The sequence below is a fragment of the Eucalyptus grandis genome, chromosome 10, assembly GCF_016545825.1.
Source record: "Eucalyptus grandis isolate ANBG69807.140 chromosome 10, ASM1654582v1, whole genome shotgun sequence".
Classification (NCBI taxonomy): domain Eukaryota; kingdom Viridiplantae; phylum Streptophyta; class Magnoliopsida; order Myrtales; family Myrtaceae; genus Eucalyptus; species Eucalyptus grandis.
In genome coordinates this window covers 4,502,537-4,523,249 of record NC_052621.1, presented here as the reverse complement: position 1 = coordinate 4,523,249, position 20,713 = coordinate 4,502,537, and the positions used below count along the sequence as shown (strand labels likewise).

The 20,713-nt window shown below is 41.4% G+C and overlaps 3 protein-coding genes across 3 annotated transcripts; 1 reads left to right on the top strand and 2 right to left on the bottom strand.

Annotated features, from left to right (window-relative positions):
* Window positions 1-239: 239 nt before the first annotated feature.
* LOC104423416 (cytochrome P450 94C1) lies at window positions 240-1,980 on the top strand. Its single transcript, XM_010035910.3, has one exon. It carries the CDS (start codon window positions 302-304, stop codon window positions 1,829-1,831), a length of 1,530 nt encoding a protein of 509 aa, XP_010034212.2. The 5' UTR covers window positions 240-301; the 3' UTR covers window positions 1,832-1,980.
* A 770-nt stretch (window positions 1,981-2,750) lies between these two features.
* On the bottom strand, window positions 2,751-5,104 carry LOC104423415. The gene is made up of 2 exons (XM_010035909.3): window positions 4,162-5,104; window positions 2,751-3,747 (listed from the first exon to the last, which is right to left on the bottom strand). Exons 1-2 carry the CDS (start codon window positions 4,433-4,435, stop codon window positions 2,972-2,974), a joined length of 1,050 nt encoding a protein of 349 aa, XP_010034211.2. The 5' UTR covers window positions 4,436-5,104; the 3' UTR covers window positions 2,751-2,971.
* A 5,299-nt stretch (window positions 5,105-10,403) lies between these two features.
* Window positions 10,404-11,543, bottom strand: LOC104423414 (UPF0481 protein At3g47200). Its single transcript, XM_010035908.2, has one exon. It carries the CDS (start codon window positions 11,541-11,543, stop codon window positions 10,404-10,406), a length of 1,140 nt encoding a protein of 379 aa, XP_010034210.2.
* Between the last annotated feature and the right edge of the window lie 9,170 nt (window positions 11,544-20,713).

Sequence of the window (20,713 nt, the reverse complement as noted above, 5' to 3'; positions counted from 1 at the left end):
ACTTTGCCAAATGGGTCGACATTTCAGCACGTGTTGCTCATTCTCGTTACCCCAGGAAACCTGTCGTGTCGTCAGTCTGGCCCCCCCCTACACGATGAAACTCGCCAAAACCAAAACAACCACAGAAGAGAAAGGGACGAAAGCGACCGCTTAGGCTTTTAGTGCATATCACATCATCGCCAACTGCTATATTAATCCCTCCGGTTCCTCTCACTTTCCTCACTCCACTCTCTGCAACTTCCTCGTTCTCTCTCTCTCTCTCTCTGCAATTTTCAGTTCAAGAAAAGAGAGGCGACAAAAAATGGACTCTGGGTCTACCTCTTCTTGCCTTTTCCAGTCCGTCCAGATCGCCTTCTTCCTCCTCTTCATCTCCTTCGCTTTCGTATTCTCTGTCTTCTCGTTCTTGATCTACATCTTCAGGCTCAAGCCGCTCTGCGACTGCGAGGTGTGCACGGCCTACCTGAGCTCCAGCTGGACCAAGGAGTTCGACAACCTCTGCGACTGGTACACCCACCTCCTCCGGAAGTCCCCCACCGGTACCATCCACGTCCACGTCCTCGGCAACGTCGTCACCGCGAACCCCGCCAACGTTGAGCATATGCTCCGCACGAGGTTCGACAACTACCCCAAGGGGAAGCCCTTCTCCGCGATCCTAGGCGACCTCCTGGGCCGAGGGATCTTTAACGTCGACGGCGAATCGTGGAAGTTTCAACGGAAGATGGCCAGCTTGGAGCTCGGAAGCGTGTCGATACGCGCGTACGCTTTTGAGGTCGTGGCGTCGGAGATAGAGAGCCGCCTCGTCCCGCTGTTGTCGTCGGTCTGCGGGAAAGACGACCGCGTTTTGGATTTGCAGGATGTGTTTAGACGTTTTTCTTTCGACAGCATATGTAAGTTCTCGTTCGGGTTGGACCCGGGCTGCCTGAAGCTGTCGCTGCCTGTGTCGGAGTTCGCGGAGGCGTTCGATGCGGCGTCGAGGCTGTCGGCGGAGCGGGCGATGAGCCCGTCTCCACTGGTCTGGAGAATCAAGCGGCTGCTCAACATCGGCGGCGAGAGGAGGCTCAGGGAGGCCATCAAGATGGTCAACGCCCTCGCTGACGAGGTGATCAAGCAGAAGCGAGAAATGGGTCCTTCGGAAGGTCACAACGATCTTCTCTCGAGATTCATGATCAACATCGACGACGACCGGTACTTGAGGGACATCGTGGTGAGCTTCCTCCTGGCGGGGCGCGACACGGTGGCGTCCGCGCTGACCAGCTTCTTCTGGCTGCTGTCGCAGAACCCAGAGGTCAGAGACGCCATAAGGGAGGAATCGGACCGGGTCATGGGTCCGACCGCCGACGGCCTCGCGAGCTTCGAACAGATGCGCAAGATGCCCTACTTGCAAGCGGCTCTGTACGAGTGCATGAGGCTGTATCCGCCGGTCCAGTTCGACTCGAAATTCGCGCAGGACGACGACGTGTTGCCGGACGGGAAAAAAGTCAAGAAGGGGACGAGGGTGACGTACCACCCCTACGCCATGGGCCGGATGGAGCGGTTGTGGGGCCCTGACGGCCTTAAGTTCAGGCCCAGCCGGTGGCTGACGAGGGACGGGGTGTTCTCGCCGGAGAACCCGTACAAGTACCCGGTGTTCCAGGCCGGGGTTCGGGTCTGCCTGGGCAAGGAGATGGCCCTGGTGGAGATGAAGAGCGTCGCACTCGCTCTGGTCCGACGGTTCGATGTCCATGTCGCAGACGGTCATCATGGGCCCCGGTTCGCGCCGGGGCTCACAGCCACAATTAGAGGGGGATTACCGGTGGCGATTAAAGAGAGATCTGTCTCCTCAACACGATGAGATGAGGAGAGACTTTTTTCGGTGTACCTATAAAAGGATGCTAATCAATACTGTGTACATAGACGTCGCTAACCGCCCCTTTGACTACGCTATATGGCTATGTCAACTCTGAACCGCCTGAGATAAATGGAGCATATGTTAAGTGGAAACGAATTGCATATGTGGTTTATATGTAAGACTAAATAAAAATTAAACGCGATCGATCCCGATCTATCACTGTCAAATAAATATGTACATAATTCGGGATCGATTTATAGAAACGTAAAAGATTGAGATACCTCCCGCCATTGATGATGAAAATTTGTAAATATAGAAAATCTCCAAACCTTAGACAAATCCGATGAAAATTTGTAAATATAGAAAATCTCCAAACCTTAGACAAATCCAGACAAATGCAAATGCGTGATGTGTTTTCGAACATGAAATGTTTGACTAGATTCGTTGACGTTTTATTCCGTTTCTTATGTTACCGACTTCCATTAAAATCGCCATGGTAACATATTAACGGGTAATCGATTTGCGAATATGAAATCACTAGATCTGTACGTCCCGTTTCACTAGCCAATACTCCTCAAATGTAATGATGTGTTTTAGCCAATAATCCTCAAACGTTTTGATGTAATGATGTTTTTCCATTAAAATCGCCATGATAACATATTAACGTTTGAATTAAATCACTAGATACATGCGTCGTTTCACTAGCCAATACTTCAAATGTAATGATGTGTTTCCATTAAGATTGACCATGATGTTTTATTCCGTTTCTTATGTTATCGACTTCCATTAAATTACCCATGGTAACATATTAACGGGTAAATATCACATAATAAACGTAGATAATAAATTAGATAATAAATCGGAATTAATTGAAAATACGATATTGGGATCACATTTAAAATAATAGAAATATATTACAACATTATATGCCAAGAATAGATAACACAAAATGCACTTTCTCTATATTCACTTGTTCACTTGTTACAAGGAGTTTTATTAGGATAGGAGGCTGGCCAGAGAGGCCATAATTCACCCCACCATATTTCTCGACTCTGGACCTTATTGTATCAAATTAACAACAGAAGGTGCATATAACTTTGCACACGAATGAGACTGAGAGATCGGGGAGTGATTTTGAGCATTTTATCTCTTGCAGACAACTCCACGGCCCTCTATACCGCTAGCGCACTCAAGGTCGGCGTACTCGTAACTCTCGGTCGAGTTCCTCGGCGCCAAATGGCCGATGAACCGGGATGCCGCGCAGTCGGTCGTGAAAAGGCCTGACGATGCGAACTCCCTCTCGCCTCCGAGCACCGGCATCGCCACGCCCATCTTGGCCCTGCTCACGTAGTTCCTCGCGTAGGTCTGCCCCAAGACGCCGCTCACGTCGCCGCTCAATGCGTAGAACTTGAAGCTCAAGTCCAAGTGAGCGAAGCAATCTTCGTTGGTTATTCCGTAGCTGTGGATCAATGAGTCCTTCTGGGTGATTGGGACGACCATGGCCTTGATCTTGAAGTTCTTCTCCACTTCGATTTCCATCGCGTTCGTGTCACGGTACCTTGTGAACGAGATGCGTGGGGTAGTCTCGGAGTGCCACGAGGCACCCTCGTGTTGAGGGAGGGTGATGGGGGCCCCATCGAGGTAGAGGGAGAGGCGGTCGACGGCGTCGTCCCAAGCCGAAGTCTTGAGGGCGCCGATGAAAAGGTTGTGGGAGCCATAGAGGATACCAAGGGACTGGACCCATGTGAAGTCGCGGCGCATGTTGGCATTGCGGCGCCCGATGAAGTGTGCATTGATGTGGAGGTTGGAGTCGGAGACGAGGCAGAAGTCACGGTTCTTCTTGCCATGGAAGTAGAAGGTGATGCCGTCGCCGCCGATGAAGCGTGGGTCCTGGCACACCGCACCGGGATGGTCGCAGCCTGCTCACATTTGACAACAGAAATTTTAAGCATCCTTGTAGAGACTAGTCACATAGTAATTCCGATTGAGATTCTCATGTGTGCCATGATCTAATCAGGGGATGAATACGTATCCAGAGTGACTAATCAAAGTCTCAAAAGTGTCCATTCGCACGTTCCTATTCTAATCAATTGAAACAATCATCCTGTCCCATCTTCAGGACATTACTTGTTTGACTCCCTATGTATTCTTGTTTGATACAATTTGACGGTTCACTAAGATTATGTAGAGCTAGATAACAGCTTAGGAGATTTATGTTCATGCACGTCTATGTACAGTGAGCGAAGAGAACACTGTATCATTTGAATGCAAGCTTAGAACAAGCAAAAATTAGAAAAATATGAATGTGAAAAGTGGATATAGTGACAACTTACTGCAGACTGGCTTGCAAGTCACACAATCAACTTGGCATGTAGATGCACAAGCACTGGGGCAGCTTTGCTCCAATGCATAGCATTGAGGGTAATTCTTATTCTTGCACCTCACTCTCTTCCCTCCTGATACTTCGCTCGATGGAGGTGGGGGTGGATACCACGTTGGAGGAGGTGTGGTGGTCGGAGGGGCATTAGGTGGGGTGGAACCGCCACTCGGAGGAGGAATGTTGGTTGGCGGGGCATTTGGTGGCGTGGATCCACCGCTCGGAGGCATGGTGGTTGGTGGGGAGCTTGGGGTGGTTGGCGGGGTGGAGCCACTGCTAGGAACTGGTGGAGGAGGAGGAGAAGCGACAGTGACAGGTGACGGAGGTGTTGGAGGAGGGGGTGGGCAGTTGGGGGAGGGACGAGCACCGGAATAGATGGAGGTGGCGGGTGCTTTGGGGTGCCACCGCCATTGTTGCCGTTGTCATCATTATTGTCGTTAGATGGAGGCGGTGGTGGGTGTGTCCGGGTGCCCTCACCGTTGTTGCTGTTGTCCTCAGATGGAGGCGGCGGTGGGTGTGTCGTGGTGCCGCCGCCGTTCTTGCCATTGTCGCCATTGTTGTTGTTGTTGTTGTTATTGCCGTTATTGTTGTTGTCATTGTTGTTGCCATTATTGTTGTTGTTGTTATTGTTTCCGTTGTTGATGTTCTTGTTGTCGTTGCCGTTGTTGTTGTTATTGTTACCGTTGCCGTTGTTGATGTTCTTGTTATTGGCTCCTGTATCCGCCCCAGTCATCACTGCCAGAGCTAGCGAGAGAACCAGCAAGGACATCACCAAGCTTGCCATGGCCCTTGCCATCTCTGGTTTTACCCCGGCAATTGACAAGCTACAACTCTCTCTTTTTGATGATTGATATGATGATTTCTTCTTAGGATTGATATGATCCTTCATGGCATGGCGCTGCTCTTTATATAGAGATGAAAAAGGCCAAAGAGAAGGTGAACTCCTGAAGCTACTTGACCTCAAATCTAGCAGATGCCTGCATGGCATGCCTCTGTTTGCAAGTGAGCTCAGGTTGCTTTTACTAAAATAGGGTTCCTAAAAAGGGCATTCAGCCCACAAAAAGGGAGGGTATATTCAAAGGAAAGTCAAAGTCAACCCCAGAAAAACGTTTTCTGTGCCCTTCTCAGTAACTTTGATTTGCAGCATCCACATGGCTCATGAGTTGTCACCACTGCTATTTAATGTTATCACGATTGAAATCGTCCACCTATTTCTAAGCCTGTAAATCAAACTTTTTCATTTTATCAATTTAATTTTAAATTATTATGCAAAATTTTATTATAGTTCTTTTGCCATCAAATTTTTTTTGGCTCGTGACGATTAACCCATCATGTCAGTGATTTCCAACGAAATTACCTGAATGACTACATTACAATTTCACATAAAGATTTTAGACTAAATTGGCAGAATAAAGAAGAGTAGGACTGAATTGATATCCATACAATGAATTTAGAATTAGTTGAATAATTTTCCTTGTTATCTTGGATGAGTTTGCTTTGGAGCATCAAAGATGATGTTAGGCCATTAGACCAAAAATGAAACTATTTTATTGATAGAGCTTAATAAAACTTGTGCATCATTATTAATGTAAAGTAATATGAACAAGGCCGGGTATCACAAATTTTAATTTGTCTTTGCATAGGAGAATTCAACTAAAAAAAGAAAAATGATTGATATTGAGAACTTTCTTATAGTCCATAACAGTAGCACGAGAACTTCATCTGAGAAAGAGCAAAGATGGTGTGGTTCCACAGTATGCGACGGCCTCTCTGGTTTGGTCAATCAGGGAAGATCACAAGAACATTGCGAGCCAAAAGTAGGGTTTGTGGTCTGAATATAGCGTTCAGGTGCATAAGATTGTGAGGAAGCAAACTCGTATATTTCGTGCGTAACTGTCGATCGTCTCATGACTTAGTAATAAGAATCGTGATTTTTCTTTTTTGAAGTCTCAAGTAAAATGAAGGTCATCTGTTATCTTGTAATTGAAATAAGGGGGGGAGCATTTCTCGATCCTGGTGATTATTATCCCTTGATTGCCATCCAATGAAGATTGGAGATATAAAACGATTGCCACGCAATCAATCAAAATGGTTCAGTGATCTATCTGATCAAGGTCAAAGGGTTAGCAAGTAGCATTGAGTAAGCATTACTGCTCGGAGAAGCCCCTTTTTGTCCTGAACCGCAGAAGCATTTTCTTAAAATTGCATCTTGCCACCCAACCGACCTAGGCGTGGGTCTTAAAAATACGAAAAAAATAAAAATAAATATCAGAACTTCGATTCTGTAAACGTTGCGATGGACGGAACAATCGCAAAATTATAACTGGAAGACTTGTAAGGAAAGCACTCGCGTGTGCAAGCAACAACGAGTATTATCAGAACATTCCAGTAAAAAGCTGAAAATTGCTTTAGAAGTTTTTCATGATATCAGATAATTTAATATTCCAAATAAAAGCTTGAAATGTGCATATTTTCTTAAATAAGGATTTGAAGTAGCCAAATCATCTTAAATAATGACTTTTGGTTGGCAAATATTCCAGCCATCAAAGAAGAGGTATTTTAATAAAAAGAAATTATGAGTGTATTTTTTGATTTGTTTTTTCTTTTCTTTCTTCCTTTCGCTGCCATGGCAGAGGTCGTCGAACTCAGACGAGGATCGCCTTTACTAGTGTCCGGCAAGGGTTGCCCTCGCCTGGGTGGACAAGGAACAACCTCGCCAGATCCAACAAGGGCGAGGGCAACACTTGCTTGGGTGGGCGAGGGTTGCCCTCGCCTGGCCTTGCTTGCCTAACTTGGGCAAGGCGACCCTTGGCCAACATTGGTGAGGGTAGCTCTCCCCAATTTAGCCCAAGTGAGGGTTGCCCTTGCCCAACATTGGCAAGGTTGAAGGCAGCCCTCGCCTGAGGTTGACGACCTCCGCCATGTTCGACGAAGAGAAGAAGAGAAATAAAAATAAAATAAAAAAAGGAAAAAATAAAAGAAAAAGGAAACATATTTAAAAATTATTAAAAGATTGAAATGCCCTTTGTCCAATAAGGTTAGGTCCTTTTTTGAGATTGTCATAGTCATTTCATGCTCTTATACAAAATGAGTTCCACTTCACGCTCTTATTTAAAATAAGGTCCATTTTAGGTCTTTATTTGAGAAAAATGATGACATTTTAGGCATTATTTGAAATTTCTCTAATTTGAATGGGCAGATGAACAAACATTTCTGATGTTACAAAGAAATTAAAACATGTAGAATCATCAATTTGTATATATGTATGCATGTACGTATGTATATTTTTTAAAGCATGAACTGTAGGTCGACAAGTATCGTAGATGCACTTTCTGTATTTTTTTTATTTATTTTTTTTTTCAATCTTTCACGATGAAAATAATGTCGCGACGCAAATAACAAGGGATTTTTTTCCCCACCGTTGAAAGGCTAAGAAACGTGCACATGGGCTCGTGAATTTAGCAGTTCTTTGTTTTGGCGAAAATCTGAGAAGAGAGACGGATCCAATTTCAACGCTTCTCTAGGGTTTAGGCCTGGACTAACCGGGCGGTCCGAGCCCAGAACTTTGGACCCATTTTAGGGCTTTACCAGTTACCGCAATCCACTTTGCAAACAATACATCACGGCGGAGCTCAGCTCCGGCACCGGTCTGTGAGGATTGGGAAGACCGGGGCTCATTGGGGGATAGAAAGGTGGGTGGCGGGCCAGAGCAGGAAGGAAATCTCCCGGAAGAGAAGCTGGCGGATGGCGACGGTGGCGGTGATTGACTGGAGGTGTTGATGCTCCAGTTTGTTCGACCTTTGTCGTGGTCGTTTACCATCACCATAATTGTTGCCTGAGAATCGCCAAAGCAAAGGGTCTCTGTTAGGAAAGAGGCAATAAAAGGAGTGGGGACGGAGGCAATAAAAGGAGTGGGGACCCAAGGAAAAGAATACGAAGAAAGCAAATAAAAGGAGGGACGCCACATTTGACCAAGGAGAAGTACGGTTTATATGCCAGAAACGTGGGACCCACAAATGGTGAAATGGTCGAAACATTGTGAACAAGTGGACTAGTGAAAGAGGGAGTGAAATAAGCGGTGAAAATTGTCCAAAAAGTCATAAACCTTTTAATTGTGCTAATTTAGTCCTAAACATTTTCATTTCTTGCCGATTCAGTCAATCCGGTCAATTTTGGCTGGAAAATGCTGACGTGGATCTTGGCGGTGCGTAGGATCGCCGTCTTGTGATGTGGACAATTTTAATAATATTTTAATATTTTTTGAATTATTATTATTATTATTTCTGTTTTTTTCCTTTTTTTTTCTTTTCTTTTTGACTTAGGATCGCCGGTGCCACGTAGGATCACCGGTGCCGGTCGATCACTTGTCGAGGCGAGGCCCGGTGAGGGTTGCTTGGGCGAGGGCTCGGCCTCGCCAGATCGGCGAGGCGGCCCTTGCCACGCCGGTAGTCGACGCTTGGCATCGGCCGTTGCCTGGTCGACACCTAGCGAGGCCGACCGACCTGGGTGAGGGCTCCCTCGTTGGGGCTCCTCCTCGCCTATGGCGGCGAGGCTAGCCTGTTGGCCGTGGCCGCGGGCCTGGCCACCTACACAGTCGACGCCTAGCGAGGCCGACTGGCTTGGGCGAGGGCTCCCCTCGCCGGGGCTCCCTCCGCCCGTGGCGGCGAGGCCGCCTGGCCCCAGGCTGTGGCCGTGGCCGGCCATTGGAAAAGGAAATAAAAAAGCCAAAAAGAAATGGAAGAAAAGAAAAGAAAAAAAGGGGAAAAACAGAAAAAAATAATAAAAATTCAAAAAATATTAAAATATCATTAAAAATTATCAACGTCGGTGCCGGCGGTCCTACATGGCACCGCCGGCGCTCACGCAACATTTTCCGCCAAAATTGGTTAGATGGATTGAATCGGTAAGAACGAAAATGTTTAGGAATGAATTAGCAAAATTAAAAAGGTTTAGAGCTGAAATTGCGGAAGTATAATAGGTTTAGGACTTTTTGGACAATTTTCCCGAAATAAGTGCATCCCTTCTTCAAAATTGAAGGGAGGAAACTCTGAGTGAGACCGTCCGGTGTCCATCATTTCAAGTTTTTTATTTGCTAATTATAACTTATGTTTGCTTTTGTTCAGGTCAGATGATCCCTCGAACTAGCTTGCACGCTTCAGACTCAGTCTGTTTTTACGGTACAGATCATCCATGAATAACTCCAATGGGATGGGCTAATTTCAGTACCCCCGGCTCTCGGAGAAATGCACGCGGATCAGATCTATTGGAAAGAGCAAATAGGAGCATAGTCAGATCCCCACCATTCGAGTACCACCACATCTGCACAAGGATTTCCTGGAATTTAGGAAAATAACCTCACAAAGTCCAAAGTTTCTTTGAACTGAAACTCTTTTTATTACCGCCTAAGGTCTTAATCTTTTCGTAGCGTCTTGACGATCAACTCTACGTATTTAAACGGCTGTCGCATCATCAAACCTCAATTTCGGCTTCTGACTTGAAAAAGAGAGCCCTACCCTCGTAGTAATCTGGAGAGCTCCATCACCTGTAGCAATGCTTGCTTTCACTGTTTTTTTTTTTCTTTTTGCCTTTTCTGATTATATTATATTGTCGTGGCTGCAAATTGGCGATTGTTAGTCTAAAGATCATTACAACGATAGTAATGCTGAATTCGAAAATATAATAGTTGCACCAGACTATAGTAGTTGCACTCATGACTTTCAAAATCATATCCGAGTTCATCGGACCTAAAAAAGAAGCTTTGTTACATTAAACTCGGCACATGCTAAAATAAATGACGTATTCCTGATGTCTGAACAGGAACTCGTAGGATTATAAAAAAATAAAAAAACCTGACCACGACATATCTACTGAACAACAAATCCTAGTGGGATTGATAACTAAGTACAGAGAAAATGGCCTGTGTCGCGGTGAGAACTATGACCAAAAAAGCAGAAAAGACTGATATGACAGACCACGGACTGGAAAAGTAAGTGCGCATCATATTCGCCCAGTTGCCGTTGTAGTACGATTCCAGTTCCTCAAATTGCTTGGACAGATAACAATCGTGAACATTGAAAACGATGCTCTTCCCAAGCTTATTGAACAAATTAGCAACATATTGGTTGTCTTCAGAAAATCTTGTGATGATCCCATCTGAACAAAGGAGAGACACGTCTTTTGGCTGATTGATGAGGCAGGTCATGAAGGAGATGTAATCAGTGATGTACTGGTGGCTGTTTCCTGGCATTGTTCCAGGGCGATGCAGTTTATCAGCACGGTGGTCGTGAAGTCGTTGATGGTGATGGATGGTATCTCGAGCACCCGTTTCTCGAAGCTTATGTTCAGGAAGTTTTGCGTCTTCCTGGACTTGAATTTGATTCCGGAAAGCCTAAGCTGGGTCACACATGGTACGGATTGATCGGACGGTCGGTACTTCTGTGGGTAGTTGCTGTGGATCCCGTTAATCGGAAAGAGAGTCATGTAAAACAGGTCAAGTAAATGATGGCACTGGGCATATCCGTAACATTTGAGAAACTCCGCGGGTATTGGGTAAACAGATCGAACATTTTCAGAAAGAGCGTGCCCAAAGTTTCTTTTTCCAGCCCGATGACCGTTAATAAGCCTGAGGAGGAAAACACCGTCTCGAGAAGCAAGTACGGAACCTGGTTCTCGAGCTTCAGCAAATCCCTGATGAGAATCGGGATTATCCCAAGGTTGTGTAAAGATGGGGTCGTCTTCGTCAATCGCATTACCGCTCCTGAAAAAGTGGAATAGGAGTTCCAGCACAAAGCAACCATCCAGTAGCATCATCTCCAGGAAGTCACCACTCGACATGAGCACAGGCTCCGAGTAGCAGCGCCGGGCAGAACTCTCTAGGCGTGCCACGGATATGACAAGACTTTCCATCTTCAAGGACGTGCGGTGAAGGAACCTCTTGAGGAAGAACCACTTGTGCTCTTCGAACTCGAGCAAATCCTCCCGGCCCCTGTGGTACGGGCCTATAGATACAATCTCAGGTTTTTCGGCCTTAGGATTGATCCCGCGAAGAGTTGGAGGGATCCTAAAGATGGTGCGAGACGAGGTCCTGGCTGGGAAGCTTCTTTCCCTTTCCCTTTCCCCTAGTTGGCTCCTAACGCGGGCCAAGCAGTAAGTTACTGCCTTACTGTGCGATCCTGCTTCGGCATCAACAGGGCCGGCTTCACGGGAGTTTCTTGGGGGTGAAGTCAGTCCATAACGCATAAACTGTTCCGCTCCGACCGGCCCTGCAACGGATATGATTGTGTCTTTTTGATCTGCTGGATCTCCCAGTTCCTCGATCTCGTTTGCTGGATGATCCATCTCTCTCTCTCTCTCTCTCTCTCTCTCTCTCTCTCTCTGTGAAGCAAATGAAAGCAAACAGTGTGCTCCGAAGCGGAGTGAGAATTTATAATAAAAAAATGATCTCCCATTTATAAGAAATTTCCAGCGCGTTCTGCTAATTTCCGAGAAGCTGTCCATAATTACCAGCATGAAGCAAGCACTTTGACCCCAGGTCAACACACACACACACATATATATATGGATTGATTGCCGATAACTTTGATTAAGTTGGACCCTAGAAATTTCCCAATTTTTTTTTATTGATTTGTTAAAATCTTCTGTGTTAATTTTATCTCTATGTAAAGGATCATATGAGGACATTTGTGATATAGAATTAGAGGGAGACATTGATCTTCTCAATAAACTCATTTACTTTTGGTTGAAAATTAAAATTCATTCATTTAACATCCCACAAGGGATGGGGGCTTCGATAGCCAATTAGAAGGCAGACTTCCTCTCCAATGGACTTTTGCGATCCAAGAAACTTGATTAGTGGACAATTGACACTTCTTTCAATTGGGCTACTAAGCTTTTGCATTCTTCAAATAGGCATCGAAGGGTCCATTGGCTTCTTAATAAACTCCTTTTTTTTTTTTTAAAAAATCAAAACTTAATAAACTCATTTGTTTTTACACCAGTTAGGTTACCAATTAGAGTTGACCAACGGACTCACAACCGCTCTAGGCTTTATTACTGGGACCACTATAGATTTTACTTACCTTACCTAAATTGTGTCCAAGCCAAACTTGACAAACTTATATATATTTGTGCTAGGCACGTGACTAATCGAGAATATTTCTGTTTAGAGGAGAGCCAATTAGCTTCATGGACAATGTTTTTTTGTCAGATTGAATATGCAACTTTCATCGTAGTACATTTGCACGATGAAGAATATTTCCTTTTATTTAATGATTTTGTGAAAGCTCTTATGTATTTAGAATTGGCAAAATATATGTATTTGCAAATTATTTGAATGACTTGTCTTATAATGCGATTAAAATCATCATAATTTCTTGTCAACACTTAATTATTCAATGTAATCAAGACACAAATGTTATTTCACGTAATAATGTTTTAGAGAGTTTTTTTCTTTTGAATTTGCATGATAACAATGGATAGTTTAGAATTTCTGATATTCCATTTAATAATGACCTTTTTTATTATTATTTAATATAAACTAAAATATAGTGTAGTAATGATATGAAAAGTAAATAAAACTAGACTATTAGATTCGTCATATAAAATAAATGTTGAGCTATTAAAATACACGGACTATCACTTAGTGACATAGATTAAAGTTTTGATTAAACCAAATGCATTCAACAAAACTAGTAGATGATTATTTTTACTCTTACTAGTACTTAGCTTATTTTTTATAATAATCGTTACCATATTACCAAAAAAAAAAAAACACAAACGTGTATATATACATGTGTTCGACCCAAATGGAATACACAAATAACAGAAGCAGCCAGACAAGAAAAAAGAAAACGCAAGAAATAAGTTTAAATTAAGAGTGGGCCCCATTTTTTTAACTTAAATTTGGTTATGTGGGTTATTGAAAGTTTTTTAGTTCCGACAATATGCTAAAATGGAAAGAATAATATGGTCAATTTAGAGTGGTACAAGTGTAATTAGAATGTTCGAGTGAAAGTCTGAGGTTGAAAATTTTTATATAGAGCAATTTGAATTGAGTAGAAGGGGCAATTCTTTCTCACGTTACAAAGAAAATCAACATTTTATCTTTTTAAGCATGAATTGTAGCTCACAAAGTATCTTAAACACATTTTTAATTTTCTATATTTCACAATAAAAATCATTTTGCCACGCAAATAACAACGGTTTTTTTTTTCCTCTCTTAAAAGGCTAATGAAATTGTTGGAAAATAATCCAAAAGAAAACACAAACTGTTTGTTGCAATCGAACATGAAATTGGAGGTGAGGTACGGATATCTGAATCTCCTTAAGGCAATTAGTTCCCGCCAATGGTGCTCCCGTGATTCACGAACTATGCCTCCCAAGATACAACACCTCGAACTTGTTTGGATTAGCACTATGCAAACGGGACTCGCCGAACCGTTCAATTGAACCAAAGACACTCAGAAAATTCAGAAGAGTAGAAAAGTGTATCAGAGCCTTTTTGGAATCGAGTCGGAAAAACCAAAAACCATAATGAAGCTCTATGCTCCCATCTATTTATAGATATTTTTAGTTCATGTATAGAAGAGATACATGAATTAAATAGACGCATGTATCCACGAAATTCATGAATCAAGAAATACATGAATTCAAGAGATTCACGAATCCAGAGATACGTGAATTCAAGAGATTCGTGAACTCAATAAATACATAAACTAAAAGATACATGGATCTAGAAAATTTATGAATTCAATAGATACTTGAACGGAAAAGTTTAAGAAATTCATGAATCCAAAAAGATACGTGAATAGAAAAGACATATCTTAATTTATTGGCATTCGTTGATCCATTAACCATAATTATAATCATAATTATAACAATATACACATAAGCTTGTGAATTTAGCGGTTTAAGTTTTGGCACAATCTAAAAAAAGCAAAAATTATCCAAAAAATCTTAAATCCATTGCACTTTTGATAATTTAGTTCTAAACATTTTAATTTTGTTAATTGAATCCTAAATCTTTTTATTGAGTTTATCCAGTTAATTTTATTTGAAAATTACTGACGTTGATATCAATCATCTTATGTGACATGATTAAGGTTGATTAAAACGATTTTGTTAGCATCTCTTTCCTTCTCATTGAAGGAAATCTAGAGCTGATTAGTTTCTGCAAGTTATTGCCTTTCGCACTGTTTGTTTGACGCCTGCATTTATTTTAACTGGGGCCGGTTTAGGACTTTCAAGGTTTGGTCGTTGTCATGTCAAAACCTACATCCCAATCCGGTCAATCCTTAAACATGTCAGTCTTCTCACGACGTCATGGCTCACCCCTCGTTCGTGTTAGAGCAGATAACCGGTGTTCACACCTTGAAATTGACCTTGACGCTCGTTTGCCCATTTAAAACGGCGGTGCGCCGATAGGTGGGCAGCAAACGTGATCCACGACCCCCGGAGAGTCCGTCCATGAAAAGAGCAGTTGCTTAGGCGTGTCGGGATCTCTCGGTTTGTACAAAAGAGCAACTCGCGGACAAGTCAAAAGTTCAAGTCGTTCTCGAAGGACTTCTTTTTTCCCTCAGATGCGTACTATCGATGTGTTGAAAATTGAAACTTTCTTTATGTAAGTATATTGACATACATGGAAGCTCGCGGAAGAGATCCATCGCGTGACGAGCAACGAAGGCTGATTTCATTTGTTGGAAGCATTCTAAGAGTTAAAAAAGGGCTGGAAATAAGTTAAGAACTACCTACCAAAAAAAGAAAGAAGTCAAAAACTAGTTCATTAATGTAGTGAATAGCGAATCAATATATATGTTGATGATGGATTGGTAGATTTAGGGGAAAATATATAAATTCGCTTTCGAATATTTTATTTCTAGCATTGAACTGTCTGAAATTTCTATGTTTCATAAATAACACTTCATTTTGTCTAAATGGAATCGTATAAGTTAATCACAGCGGCCAATTTCACTGTCAAGAAGATTATTGCACGCATTAGAGACATGCACCCAACCACACGCAACTTATGATGTCATATAGTTCCATTTTGACTCCGATTGTTATTGTAAAAGATGAATGATAATCATTATTATAGATGCAGCATATTGAATGAATAAAAAATTTAAGAATGACATTACTAAATTTTAATGATTATTGTTATGGAAGCGCTTATGTGGGCATAGTCGTAATTTCCCGTCTAGCACCCTTTCCCTTATCCTCAACCTCCGTTTACACGCGGGCACCTTCATAGGTAGAGTACAATGGCCATGACCATTCCCGTTCCGCACTCCTCCAGCCTCACCGCCCTCAACTTTAGTGAACCCACAGACAGCTACACCGCGGCTCGCGCCGAGTCAGCTCCAGCTCGGGGATCAGGTGCTACCAGGGCCACGCAATTGAGCCGGAGAGCCGGCATGTCATGCTGTAAGAACGGTGGCAACTTGCTCGACGTGTGTAGCGTCCTCAACGGCATGTGGCAGACTGGCGGCGGGTGGGGCCGGATCGACTGGGATGATGCCGTCGACGCCATGCTCCGCTATGCCGATGCCGGGCTCACCACCTTCGACATGCCCAATCACTGTATGTGAAAATGCCTATTCCACAGAAAGATTTCCCTCAATATGATTTTGCTCGAAGATTTATGCGAAGTCCCCGTGCTTTAAAAAATTTCCAACCGCAAGTGTGCAACCATCTCGCAAAAAAGTTGAATTCTAACTTAACTCACGGTTGGGAGCAGAGAAGTGGAAGCTGATCGGATAAAACAAAGACCCTCCACACGTTGATTAGGAGACATCGAGTGATCAGTTGCTCTTCTGAAAGTCTCAAACAAGTTTTTGGAATCATCAAAATTCCTTAGAATGTTCCAATAATTAATACACAAAGTAACCGCCTCGCGTGCTCTAGGTTTTGATCCCCATGATCATGCTTCATATCTGCACCCTTGTGTACAAGTTATTATAATCTTTCGATTGATGCTGGGCTTAACTTTAGACTTCGCAACTGCTCTCCATAACCACATGTCGATCTTCTTTGCTGTCTAATGATAACTCCTTAATTGACGTCTTCCTTGTGTTCAGTCTTCGGCCATTAGCGTTTAGTTAAGCATACCTGTAAGAGTTTTTCCTAATGTGGACTAAATTAATTGATATTGTAATTTACTGTTTTTACGGCTACCGTAAAACAGGGTTGGTCTAAGGTGAGATAGAAGGTTTCTTAATTAGTCTAATATGGGCTGGCTAGTGTGGACCGAGTTGAGCTTCTCGTAATGAGGGACTGGCTGGAAACTACATAAATAGTGTTCAAGTCTCCTCTAACCCAATTTCTCATGTATCCTCACCTAAGGGCGTATACCTAACGCGCACGTGAGGGGCCTCATTGAGCCAGGTGATACGGAGGGCGATAGAGGAAGAACGTCGTGGATCCCCTTAGTCTTGCTTATATTTACTTTTTTTTTTCTTGTACGTAGGAAATGAGATATATGTGGGTAATCATTTTTCCTGCTTTCGCTTTATGTTCGATGGATCCCAAAACAGGTGCGTTAATCTTTCTACTCAATTACGTTCTTGTTCTAATTATGGAGATCTTGGGATTGAGCAATTTGCGTCCAACATGTGGTATCAGAGCCTCCATAACTTTAGAATTTGAACGCAATTGATTTTGCCCTAGTTTGTACGAATTAGCCCTAATTAGTGCGGATCTTGCCCTAATTTGCGATTTTCGAGACTTTTCGTTCAATAAAAATTAAATTAAATTATATATTCGGACTGGGCTCGACGAGACGAAGAAAACCATGGGCGGCGCGTCGCCGGAAGAGGTCGCACGCGCCACCACGCGCCTCCTGCGCGTCGAACACGCGCCGCGCGTCGAACACGCGCCGCGCACTCAGGCGGCGCGTGCGGGCGCGTGGAGGCTCCGTTCGGTGCGTGGCTGGCGGTCTTGGACTCTTACGGTGATTTCCTATCTTGTGGTATATTTATTTTATATGTTTGATGATTTTATGGATGTGAAAATATATACAGAACCATAAATACGTGTATTTTTGCGTATTTTTTTTTTATATTTTCTGTGATTTTGAAAATATAAGTGTTGGGTTATAGGTATATTATCATATAATCATTATAAATGTGTGATTCATCAATAAAAATCAAACTTTATTGTGAACTGAAGCTGGCTTAATGAGATTCAATTATTATAAGATAGTAATTGAATATATCTTGAGATAATGAGAAACAGTAAAAGTAATGAAATTTTTATTGCTCATGCATACTCTTTTACACGCTGTTAATCTTTGAATGATAGACGTCTTAAGAACTCGTGACCAAATTGATTGTACTGATTAACATATCTGCTGTATGTGGGTAATGCATGTCAATTAAATTACTGCATATTGTACATGAACTCATCATCACTTGTTAATGTCTATCAAGTTGAATATTTTTATGGTAAAGGAGTATGGCAATATTTACGCAGATCAAGTTTTTGGCGTCCTTGGTGGTTATGTGGCCAAGTTTTTGGCTGGGCAGAGTTTGTTATAGTTAGTGCTTTTGCCTTTTATGGGAATCTTTCCGGTTCCGCGGCTCCCTTCCACTCTTGTGCTCTTGCATCTAGAAGTGTAATTCACGCTTTTTCTTCTTCTTCAACCTCCGCCGTTTCTTTGTTTCTTTTGTTCTAAGCTATCAATATATTCTTACCTTTACCAAAAAAAAAAATTTGCTTCTCATCTCTTGATTCTCTTCCGCAATTAGTATCTCAATCTGTTAAATTTTAGATATTTGGTTTTAATTTTTGGAGATTGGAACTTGGAATTTTAGAGCTCAAAACTTCCGGACCGGTTTGACTTAATTAATAGGTCAAAATCGCTCTTGAAACCAGTTGATTACAATGATAATTTGTTGCTTAAAATTGGCTAATAAATCAAATGTTGGCCTTTGAGTCATGTTTTGCCGTATGAAACTCATGAGCAATAGTGCTTGTTGATTTGGTGTACCCTGTATTACTATTGATGTTAATTTGTGAGAGATATTTTAGATCAGCATTCTTTTTATGTTGTTATGGTAATATGTAATCAGGGTGCATAAGATATGTTTTATTCTCTGTTATGAGAAGTTTCTTGTGTTACTGTAATCAATGATCTCATTAGAATCTGTCAAAACAGGTTCGCTATATATATATTTATATGTATATATGTATGATTAATTTTTATTAATGAATAAAGCAATATAATTAGCATGATATGTGATTTTGGTGATATGCTGCCCATATCACTAAAGTTAAAATCACATGTATATGGTGTATGTGAGGAGTAAAGTTTATATTCCTGGTATGAGAGAATTTCAATGATTCAATTGAGTAGTGACCACCAAAGTGGCACGCTTGATTGGGTTTGAGAAATTTCGATCTCGTATGATGATTGGGATGTCTCCTGATCTAATGCGTGGTCATACTCCCAAAGGAGGTGATTGTGTATTGGTTCATGGAGGGATACATGATAGTGTGGTGGAGGAGTGACCGATCCTAATGGTTCATATGCCCAAATGTGATGAATTCACAAAAATTGGAATATATTCTCATAACCCTTATCATGTGGGGAGTATACAACTGCATGTCATGTATTCTGCCCAAAGGTGATTATATGATTATGCATGTAACTCTCACGGATGTGTACTTGTACGTCAAGTTACACAAGTACTCACATGATACTAATTATATATATTGTTTGGTTTTCAGTCACTTTTTCTGTGATTAATAACTCCACTATTATTGAGATTTTTACTGCTTCAAATTTTAAGTTATGGACATATGATTTGTTGCTTGAGAAATAAGTAATTGAATTTGCTTACTTGTCCATGAAGCGTTCCATTCTAGAACACTTGAAAAGAGGTTTGCTGCGGACTGCACTTTGCTATAAGATGATGGAAGCCTTAGTTGCTTGAAATTATGTCTTGTTTGATATTGAAATTAGGACATATCTGCAAAGATTGTGTTTAAGTCCTAATGACATATACATCTCGTATATGATTAAAATGTTGTTTCCGAAAGTTTTTTATTTAAGGAAAATGGCCATGATAAAGAATAAGGCGGTTAAAAATTAGTTTTGAAGGATGTCGGGCTTAACAATGGCCGTGAGTATTTTGACAAGTATGACAATGCAAAATAGCTTAAAGGGTCATTTGTCAAATACTTGGTAGATTTTGAGGTGGTAATTTAATTACTATACCTGAAAATTCTGATAAAAAGATTTGGCCAAAATGCATAAATACACCATAATGAACATAGTGATGAGTATGATTAGTAAGACCAATTTATCCAGTTTTCTGTGGGCTGATATTATGAAAGCAACTTTTTCACATACAAAATGTGTCTCTTATCAAAGTTGTTTCATAAACTTCTTTTGAGTTATACACTGGATATAGATTATTTGAATCATATTAAATTTAGAGGTGTTATGCAGAAGTGAGATTATCTAATCCAATATTAGAGGCGTTGGAATTTAGATTCACTCGAAATTATTTTGTATCTTACCTAGATTGTTCAAAAGGATATTAATTTTAAGACCCTAAAGAAGATACAAGAATTATGGTATCACATACTGTAAAGTTTCTACAGTTTGACGAGGATAGCTGCTCTCGAGACTATTAAGGATAAAAGTACGATGGAAAATCACCGTGTCTTTGTTTTTGCCTATATAAACAATTGTGGTACAGACAATTGTGAAATCTCCTGTACCATAGACTAAACTTGTTGAGGTTTAAGGTACTATTCTTGATATAGTTTATAATGAAATTTCTTAAACCTCTCAAGTGCGAATGAAGTGGTTGCAGCTTTATTAAGAAGATTTGTTCGGGAAAGATGATCGGTTATACCATCGGACTATATAGTCTATTTGTGAGAGCATGATTACAATATCCACTATATAGTTGATGTAATGAAATATTTATAAATGTCATTTCTTATTCTCAATCAAGTATGTGATTAGATGTCATAAAATGCGATATACTATCTATGAAACATCATAGTGTTTGGAAACTTACTTGCCTAAAGATTACAAGTTCATTAGTTGCAAATTGGCATTCAAAATTAAAAGAATTTCAAAGAAAGATTGTGGAATTTAAAGGCAAATTGGTAACTAAAATTTTCACTCTGAAAGAGGGGTGGATAGTTTATAGTGAAGAAATAATTATTTTTTTAAATATTCTTTCAGAGTGAATGTAGTATTAATAATTTATTTTGATATGGAGTTACGCCAAATAGATACAAAATCTATATAGTGCAACTGGATGATTTTGCAGCAGATTTAAGTAAATTTGTATGTAAACTAAAAAGTTCTAATTCATGGTCTTAAGCAATTTTCCAACAATATTATTAAGTTTCATAGTGTTATTATTTTGTTCAATTGAGAACAAAGTAATTCAATATACTTTTGCAAGGTCAGTGGGAGGAAATTTATTTTTTCTCATACTTTATGTACATGATGTTTTGCTTACAAGTTGTAACATTGAGACATCTTATAT

Bases quoted from the DNA above. Each gene is read 5' to 3' on its own strand.
- LOC104423415 (XM_010035909.3), bottom strand. From the start codon at position 4,435: ATGCCTCCGAGCGGTGGATCCACGCCACCAAATGCCCCGCCAACCAAC. The intron at 3,748-4,161 runs GTAAGTTGTCAC...AAATGTGAGCAG, and splicing joins GACTTGCAAGCCAGTCTGCA to GCTGCGACCATCCCGGTGCG.
- LOC104423414 (XM_010035908.2), bottom strand. From the start codon at position 11,543: ATGGATCATCCAGCAAACGAGATCGAGGAACTGGGAGATCCAGCAGAT.
- LOC104423416 (XM_010035910.3), top strand. From the start codon at position 302: ATGGACTCTGGGTCTACCTCTTCTTGCCTTTTCCAGTCCGTCCAGATC.